Source organism: Leptonychotes weddellii, unplaced genomic scaffold (assembly GCF_054177405.1).
Source record: "Leptonychotes weddellii isolate Sample4059 unplaced genomic scaffold, ASM5417740v2 HiC_scaffold_6954, whole genome shotgun sequence".
Taxonomy (NCBI): domain Eukaryota; kingdom Metazoa; phylum Chordata; class Mammalia; order Carnivora; family Phocidae; genus Leptonychotes; species Leptonychotes weddellii.
In genome coordinates, this window is record NW_028038990.1 from 1 (window position 1) to 9,795 (window position 9,795).

Sequence of the window (9,795 nt, forward strand, 5' to 3'; positions counted from 1 at the left end):
TTTGGTAGACTTCACCAATGAAGCCATCTGGTCCTGGGCTTTTCTTTATTGAGAGTTTTTGTTTTTGTTTTTGTTTTAAGATTTTATTTATTTATTTGAGAGAGAGAGCATGGGGGGAGGCAGAGGGAGAAGCAGACTCCCAGCTGAGCAGGGAGCCTGACATGGGGCTCAATCCCGGGACCCCAGGATCATGACTGGAGCCGAAGGCAGACGATTAACTGACTAAGCCACCCAGGCGTCCCGTGTTGAGAGATTTTTTTATTGTGAGTTAATGTCCTTACTAGGTTATAGTCTATTCAGACTTCCTGTTTCTTCATGATTCAGCCTTGGTAGGTTACATATTTCTAGGACTTTATCTATTTCTTCCAGGTTATCCACTTTCATGGTGTATAATTGTTCATACTAGCCTCTTGATGATCCTTTTCATTTCTGTAACATCAGTTATAGTGTCTCTTCATTTTTTATTTTGAGTTTCCTCTTTTTTTCTTACTCTAACTAAAAGTTTATCAATTTTATTTTTTTCAGTAAACCAACTGTGAGTTTCATTGATTTTTTCCTGTTATTTTTCTATTCTATTTTGTTTATATCTGCTCTAATCTTTATTATTTCCTTCCTTATGCCAACTTTGGGTTTAGTTTGTTTCTTGAGGTGTAAGGTCATATATTTGTGATTTTTCTTCTTTTTTAATGTAGGAACTTCCCTCTTTGTACTGCTTTTTCTTCATCTCATAAGTATGTTTTGTTTGTCTCAAGATACTTTCTAATTCTATTTCTAATTTCTCTCTTTCTTTTTGACCAATTGCTTATTCAAAAGTGTATTGTTTAATTTCAACATATATGTGAATTTTCCAGTTTTCATTCTGCTGTTGATTTCTAGTTTCATTCACTGTGGTCAGAAAAGATACTTGGTATGATTTCATTCTTCTTAATAAATTTCTTGAAAGACTTGTTTTGTGACCTAATATATAATCTGTTCTGGAGAATATTCCATGTGTGCTTGATAAGAATGTATCCTGCTACTACTGAGTGAAATGTTCTGTATAGGTCTGTTAGGTCCATTTGATCTATGGTAGTATTCAAGTCACTGTTCATTTTCTGTCTGGTGGTTTTATCTATTATTGCAAGTAGGCCATTGAAGTGTCCAATTATTTTTGTCTATGTCTCACTTTAGTTTTGTCAGTGTTTGCTTTATATATATAAGTGCTCTGATGTTGGGTGTGTATATATTTATAATTGCTGTATCTTCCTGGTGAGTTGACCTTTTTATCATTATATAATGTCCTTCTGCGTCTCTTGTGACTGTTTTTTACTTAAAGCCTGTTTTGTCAGATGTAAGTATAGCCACCCTAGCTGTCTTTAGGTTACCATTTACATGGAATATCTTTTTCCATCTCTTCACTTTTAGCCGATATGTGTGTCCTTAAATCTAAAGTGGGTCTCTTGAGGACGGCATATAGTTGGATCTTGTTTTATCCATTCAGCCACTTTGGGAAGTTTAATCCACTTACGTTTAAAGTTACTATTGATAGGAAAGGATTTACTGTTGCTATTTGTCGTTTTTCTGTTCTTTTTTTTTTTTTTTAAGATTTTATTTATTTGACAGAGAGAGATACAGCGAGAGAGGGAACACAAGCAGGGGGAGTGGGAGAGGGAGAAGCAGGCTTCCCGCTGAGCAGGGAGCCCGATGCGGGGCTCCATCCCAGGACCCCGGGATCATGACCCGAGCCAAAGGCAGACGCTTAATGACTGAGCCACCCAGGCACCCCTGTTTTTTTCTGTTCTTGTAGTTCTTTTGTCCTTTTTTCTTTTCTTCCTTTTTGTTTCTTTGATTTTTTTTTGTATTGATATGCTTTGAATCCTTCCTATTTTTCTTTTTTATAATCTCTATAAGTATTTTCTTTGTGGATATCCTGGGGCTTTCATAAAATATCTTGTAACAATATGTTTTAAGCTGAGAACTTAATTTCAATCACATACAAAAACACTTCTTATTCCCCCATATATTGTTACTGATGCTGTAATTTAATCTATTCATAGTGTATCCGTTAACGTATTTTTTTTTTTTAAAGATTTTATTCATTTATGAGAGAGAGAATGAGAGAGAGAGCACACGAGGGGGGGAGGGTCAGAGGGAGAAGCAGACCCCCCGCCGAGCAGGGAGCCCGATGCGGGACTCGATCCAGGGACTCCAGGACCATGACCTGAGCCGAAGGCAGCCGCCCAACCAACTGAGCCACCCAGGCGCCCCCATTAACGTATTTTTATGTGTAGTTATTTATAATCCTTTTGCCTTTTCACTTTTATACTAGAATTAAAAGTAATTTACCCTCCAGTGTTACAGTATTACAGTATTCTGTGTTTGTCTATATATTTGCCTTTGCAAACAGGATTTTATACTTTTTTTATTCCCTTATGTTGCTGTTTATCATCCTTTCATTTTAGGTTGAAAAACTTTCTTTAGGCAGGTCTAGTGGTGATGAACTCCCTCAGGTTTTGTTTGTCTGGGAAAAGTCTCTCTCCTTTGTTCATGAAGAATAGCTTTTCTGGGTATAATGTTCTTGAGTGGCAAGTTTTTTTCTTTCACCACTTGGAATATATCATCATGGTCCCTTTCAGCCTTCAAAATTTTGCTGAATAATCTGTTCATAGTCCTGTGGGGGTTCCCTAGTATGTGACAATTTGTCATCTCTTGATGCTTTCAAAATTCTCTTTTCCTTTGAAGTTTTTATTTATTTTTTTAGTAATCTCTACCCCCAACATGGGTCTTAAACTCACAACCCCAAGATCAAGAGCTGCACACTCTTCCAGCTGAGCCAGACAATCAACCCTCTTTGCCTTTGACTATTGACAAAGACATTCTAATGATGTCTCAGTGTGGATTTCTTTGTGTACATCTTTTTTGGAATACTTTGGCTTCCTGAGTCTGGACATCGTTTCCTTACCCAGATTTGGGGAGTTTTCATCCATTACTAATTTGAGTAAGTTTTCTTGTTCTTTCTGTCTTCTACCTCTAACTCCCATAACGTGTATATTGGACCATCCCGTGGTATCTCATAAGAACCTTAAGCTTTCTTCACTCTTTTTTATTCTCTTTTCTTTTTGTTCCTTTGATTGGGTAATTTCAAAAGACCTGTCTTTGAGTTCACTGATTCTTTCTTCTCCTTGCTCTAGTCTGTTGAATGTTGAATCCATTTATTGAAATTTTCAGTTCGGTTATTGCATTCATCAGCTCCAAGATTTCTTTTTTTTTTTTTCCTAAATTTTCTGTCTCATGGTTGGAATTCTCACTTTCCTCATGCATTGTTCTCCTGAGCTCATTGAGCATTTTTATGATGGTTATTTAAAATTCTCTGTCAGGTAATTCCTCTACCTACATTTCATTAGGGTAATTTTCTGGAGCTTTATTTTGTTTCCTTGTTTGGATTATGTTTCTCCACTTCTTCATTTTCTTCTCTTGATTCTTTGTGTTGGTATCTACATGTTAAAAAAAATGCCACTTGTCCCGTTCATTATGGATTAGCCTTGTAGAAGAGAAGACCTTCACCTGTCAGAGCTTCTGTGAGCCTCTCAAACGTTCATGCTAGTCTAAACCACTGTCTTTATTAATGACTTCCAGGTGTTTAGAGTATGCCACGTCCCATCAATGCTCTGAAACAAGCACCAATGCCTCATGTAGCTCCTGAAGAAATTAGAACATTGGATGTGTGGTCCAGTTTCTTTTCCTTTCCAGAGAGAATGTGGGAGCTGGAGTGTTTTGCCTGCCAGCTCTGCTCTAGAATGGGGAAAAGGGCTATGTCAAGTGTTTGCATGCTAGTTTGAATCACCTTCACCTTCTTTTTTCTCTGTGGCTCCCAGGTATCTAGAATATGCCAGGTCCCTCCAGGGCTCCAAGATAGAAGCCAGTCTCTCAAGTAACCCCCAGAAAAGTTGACACATTTGATGCACTCTTTCCCCCCATAGGAAGAAACTGGGAGCTGGAGTTTTTCTCCCACTTGCTGTAAGAGCTATGGTGCCTTCATGCTAGTTAAAATATGCCTTTGTTTTCTGTAGTCCTTGGGGGTCCAGTGTATGCCAGGTCCTGAAATAGTGAGATAGAAGCCAGTCCCTTGGGTAACTTCCAAAGAAGTTAGAAAATTGGATGCATGGTCCAACTCTTTTCATCCTCAAGGAGATGGTACGAGTTGGAGGTGGAGTTTTCCACCCATTCATTCTGCACTAGGCCAGGAGGAGGAGCTATGGTGAGTTTGTGTGCTAGTTCAAACTACCTTCTTTGTTCTTGGTGGCCCTCAGGTATCTTGAATCTGCTGGGTTCCAACAGCACTCTGAGACTGTTGAGACAGGTGCCAGTCCCTTAGGCAAACCCCAGAAAAGTTGGAATGTTTGACACACAGTCCACCTCTTTCCTTCTCCAGGGAGAAGCTGGGAGCTGAAGTTTTCCTCCCACTCACTCTGCACTGAGCAGAGAAAGGAGCTGTGGTGAGTGCCTGCATGCTAGTTCAAACCAGTGCTTTTGTTCTCTGTAGTCCCCAGGGGCCTAAGGTACGCCAGGTCTAATCAAGCCTCCAAGACGTCAGTTAGGCAGCCCTCAGAAAAGTTGAGACATTGGATGTACACTCCAACTTCTTTTGTATTCAGGGAGAAGCTGGATGTTTCCTCCCAGTTGTATGGCACTATGCCAGGAATGGGGATCATGGTGAGAAGGTGTCTCCAGTTTTCCTACTAGTTTTGATATAGCTGGCTCCACTCTTGCCTAGAATGTAGGATTCTCTTAACGAGTTTCTAGATTTCTCACACAGGGAATTGATCCATGTATTGCTGTTGAGTTGATGTGTTTGTGGGAGTCAGGAGAATCTAGCACTTATTATTCCACCGTCTTGCTAATGTTACTCAAAATATTACTAATTTTTGTAAGTTGATCTTTAACTTCGAAGTCCAACAAATTTACTGAAGTTAATTTTTTATTCTCTTTGTTTTTCTAGTTTGATCATTATATTATCTGCATACTGTTAGATTTATCTCTTCGCTTACAATCCTCATACTTGTTATTTCCTTGCTTATAATGGTAGCCAGGACTGTCTTAATTGGTAACATTGGTAATGGGCATCCATTACTTTTTCCCCATCTTATAGGGAGCATATCTAAAATTCTTCACTTAACTACAGTTTTTGCTATAGTTCTGATAACTTTTACCAAGTTTCAGCTATTTGCAGTGCTGCTTTGCTCGAGTTATCATAAATAGGTGTTGGCCACATTCTACAGTTTTTCTGTATCTGTCAAGATGATCATGGTAGTTGTGGTCTTATTTCAACAACAGTTATACCCTCGGATGTGTGGCCATTTTGGCCTGTGAGTTCATGTTCCCAAGAGGATATCAATCACTGTCTGGCAGTGTGTCTGGGGAAGGGCCAAGAGATAGATCCAGGTCTGTGTTCCTCCAGGTAGATTTAAGAAATGGGAGGAGATGAGCTCAGAATGACAAGCCCTGAGACCTAAGGATTCACCTCTGATAACTTTTATTTGCTATTGCTCTACCAGGTAATTCTTCTCATCAGGGTTTGATCTTTCAACATTTACAAAGCAGCAGCATCTACAGGAGTATGCCTTTCCTTTTTGTAATCCACCAACTCTAGGGGTTTTAATAGCTGAGAAGGTAGAGCAGATGCCTGAGAGCAGGTGGTCAGCCATATTCTTCTGTCCAGCAGGACTTTTTCTTTACCATTAGGTTATCCTACTTACTCAGCTGCTTGAGCAGTTGCCACCAATTTCTATGGTAAACGCACAGGCCACAGTGGTCCCAAGGCATTTCAGGGAAAGGCTAAATCAGAGTTTAAAGACTTTACTACCAGGCCAGCCTCTCCTTGCCTTCTGTTACCATCTCTCCAGGCAAGTAGCCTCCATCCTCAAATACACACAAGTTTGTACCAGTCTTCAATCTCCCTAGAATATTTCACAGTTTGCATCAGTTCCATATAAAACCAAATTCTCTATAATTTCTCCAGGGTCAATTGAGAAACGAAGCCAGAATTTTGTGCACATTCCAAGTTTAGACAGGAACTTTTGGGGTTTTTAAAAATATTTTTTTTCATTATTGTATTTTCAGTTTCTAAGAACTTTGTTTGTGTGTGTTTTCTTAGTGTTCCTTTATTTAGCATCTTCTGCCTGTTTAATTGTTAGCTCTCTGAGGTTATTCCTTACATGTTTTGACATTTTCTTCTGTTCCTTGCATTGATTGTTTCTTTCACAGATACTTTTTTCTCTTTTGGGCTCTTCATGTTAAAAAACATTTCTCAAATGTCTGATAAACAATGGCTTACTGATCATTTTTAAGTGTGAGATACTAAAAAGATGATTGGAACTTCTGTGTAGTAGGGATTGAGTCTTGTTTACTTTATGATGATCTGGTTGGGTTAATATACTGAGGGCAGCCCACTTTTGGTAACTTGGTCTTTTCTCTTACACATAATCTTCCTGTGAGAAGAGACCTTTACTTTCATTCCTAGTTGAGGGAGTTAAGTTATTATCAGTGTTCTGGGGGCTAAATTGGGATGAAATCAACAGGGTTATTTCAGTATTGTGGCCTGCACAAATTTTCTGACAACAAATGGATGTCTTACACTTTAACTTAATTCTGACACTACCTGGAGTTAACATCAGATTCCACAAGTTAAAGGGCAAGGTGCCCACCAGTTCAGATACTGGTTGCAACCAGGATCCCCAGGCTACACGTATATCTGTCTGGCTGACTAAATTTAGAGTTTCACACACCCCCTCAGGTTTGATAATTCATAGAATAACTCACAAAACTAAAAAACAAAAAGAACAACTCATAAAACTCATGAAAAGCACTGTACTTATGATTGCCATTTTATATAAAGGATACAATGAAATGTTAGCTGAAGACATACACAGGGCAAGGTCTAGGAGGTACCAAGCACAGGAAATTCTACACCCATGAAATCAAGGTGTGTCACCCTCCAAGTACATCATATAGTTACCAACCAGGAAGCTTACCCCAGTCCTTGCCCTGAGTTTTTTTTATTGGGGTTTGATTATGTAGTCATTGAGTGACCAGACCCTCCCTTGAAGCTAAGTGCCCACTGTGAATCATCTCATTAGGAAAACTCAGGTATGATCAAAAGGAGCTTGTGAATAACAAAAGACTCTCCAGTCAGGAAATTCCAGTGGTTTGTGAAACTCTGTGCCAGGAACCAGGAACAAAGACCAAATATATTCTTTATTTTATCACAAGTATATGTATTTTTTGTTAATCTTTTGTTCTCAGTTCAGTACCCATAACCACAGCTATGCCTGATGTTCCTGAATCCAGATTCCCTCTGGTTCCATTTTTCTGTATTTCTAGTTTTCTGTGAGAATAGGGAAGTATAATCCTGTGTGGGATAGGGGAAAGGATCCTAGGGGTCTCACTACTAATACAAACTTGAATTCATTCTTTAGCTTTCAGCATTCTCTGTATCCCACTATTAGAAATGCCTGATGCCTTCAATTCTGCATTTTCAGGGATCTGCACTATCAGTTAGTGCTGTTGAATTCATCCACTACAGGCTCAGTTTGGCTTCTCTGGTCTGCACACTCATTTATATCACTCATTCATTGGCTTTTTAGCTTTCAGATTTTACTGCTACTGTCTCTTCTCCACTATTCATTGTCCCAGTGAGGTTTTTCTTTCCTCTTGTTAAGCTTCTACTGTAATTTTCCTATGGATTAATGAACAAGCAATGGAAAACTCACAGGTTTTCTGTCATTTTTAACAGAAATTGTTCCCCTTTTTAATTAAAAGTACAGTTCACACTCTTTACAGATTCCATATGTATGAATTCACCTACTTGCTAAAATTTGTAAACTCAGAATCAATACTTGCAGTGCTTTCATGGCATGCATGAAATGACAAAACATGCAGAATGACAAAAAATGTGGACATGGAGCACCTCTCTTCTCAGAGTATATTTCATTCTTACTCTCTTCTTTCTCTTATTCAAGCTGCCTCCTTTCTTAGTCACTGCCATGAGAGAGATTCCATTGCTCTCTCTCCCAAAGTCAGCATCAGAGAATTCCAAGGCAAACTATTTTCAGTGAACCCCCAGTATATCAGGCTCTATCCATAGAATTACCTGAAACCATTCTTGCCAGTTTCATTCAGCACCTTAGACTAGGGTATCCCCCAATGTGGATTTGCCAACAGTACACCCTTTGCACAGTCTTATACTGCACCCCCCCATTTATACATTTCAATACATTTATTCCTCAGTAGTCTTTTTACGTAGGTCAATTACCCACAAATTATAAGACATACAATATGATGCTGTGTGTGAGGGTATATGCTTATAAACATGTATATATGGTTAGAATCACTATAAAATATGGAGGGTACCCCTGAGTAGGGTGTATTTATGGAAGTTTCAGGTGATTCTGGTTCACATCAGAATTTCAGGATAGAGGTCATTTATTTCCCTAATCACCCTCTTGAATTTCCTCTCTTGGCTCTCCTCAATGTCCATGCTTTTGTTATCAGTTTTGAAAATTGCTTAGCCATATTTGAGAACTGTTTAAGCATTTACTTTCCCAGATATTATTTTCACCTTAATCTTTTTTTCTTTTTTAGAAGTTTTAATCTCTCCCAAGATAGGAAAAATGAACACACGCATTTTTATTTTCTTTCAGATCTGGAATCTATGTGTGAGACCAAGATATTATCCCTAAAGAAGAGACATTTTAGTCAAGTAATATTTACCCATGAAGACATGCCCACTTTTATTCAGCCCACATTTCTTACTCCACATCAAAAAACTGTTAATGAAGAGAAACCCTGTGAATGTAAGATATGTGGAAAGGCCTTTAATCAGAACTCACAATTTATTCAACATCAGAGAACTCATTCTGCTGAAAAAAGCTATGAATGTAAGGAGTGTGGGAAGTCCTTTAGCCGTGGCTCACTTGTTACTCGACATCAGAGGATTCACACTGGTGAAAAACCCTATGAATGTAAGGAATGTGGCAAGGCTTTTAGTTGTAGTTCATATTTTTCTCAACATCAGAGGATTCACACTGGTGAGAAACCCTATGAATGTAAGGAATGTGGAAAAGCCTTTAATTATTGCTCAAACCTCAATGATCATCAGAGAATTCACACTGGTGAGAAACCCTATGAATGTAAAGTATGTGGAAAAGCCTTTACTAAGAGTTCTCAACTTTTTCCACATCTGAGAATTCATACTGGTGAGAAACCTTATGAATGTAAGGAATGTGGGAAAGCCTTTACTCAACACTCAAGGCTTATTCAACATCAAAGAATGCATACTGGTGAGAAACCTTATGAATGTAAGGAATGTGGGAAGGCCTTTAGTAGTGCCTCAACACTTACTAACCATCACAGAATTCATGCAGGCAAGAAACTCTATGAATGTAAGGAATGTGGAAAGTCCTTTATTCAGAGCTCAGAACTTATTCAACATCAGAGAATCCATACAGATGAAAAACCTTATGAATGTAATGAATGTGGGAGGGCTTTTAATAAAGGCTCAAACCTTACTAGACATCAAAGAATTCACACTGGTGAGAAACCCTATGACTGTAAGGAATGTGGAAAGGCCTTTGGTAGTCGCTCTGACCTTATTCGTCATGAAGGAATTCATACTGGGTGAAAGATAAGCCCTGTTGATAATCTTTATAATAATATCTTAAAAACAGGTAATGGGGAAAAAAATAAAGCAGTGTAGTAGTTTTTTAGGCTACTGTAACAAAGTACCAAAGTACCAAAATTGGGTGACTTAAAACAACA

At 38.5% G+C, this 9,795-nt stretch overlaps 1 protein-coding gene across 1 annotated transcript; it reads left to right on the forward strand.

The window, feature by feature from the left end:
• Positions 1-3,233: 3,233 nt before the first annotated feature.
• Positions 3,234-9,789, forward strand: LOC102740360 (uncharacterized). The gene is made up of 2 exons (XM_081811313.1): positions 3,234-4,475; positions 8,679-9,789. Exon 2 carries the CDS (start codon positions 8,690-8,692, stop codon positions 9,656-9,658), a length of 969 nt encoding a protein of 322 aa, XP_081667439.1. The 5' UTR covers positions 3,234-4,475; positions 8,679-8,689; the 3' UTR covers positions 9,659-9,789.
• Positions 9,790-9,795: the final 6 nt, after the last annotated feature.

Excerpts from the sequence above, each read along its gene's own strand:
- LOC102740360 (XM_081811313.1), top strand. The coding sequence starts at position 8,690 with ATGTGTGAGACCAAGATATTATCCCTAAAGAAGAGACATTTTAGTCAA.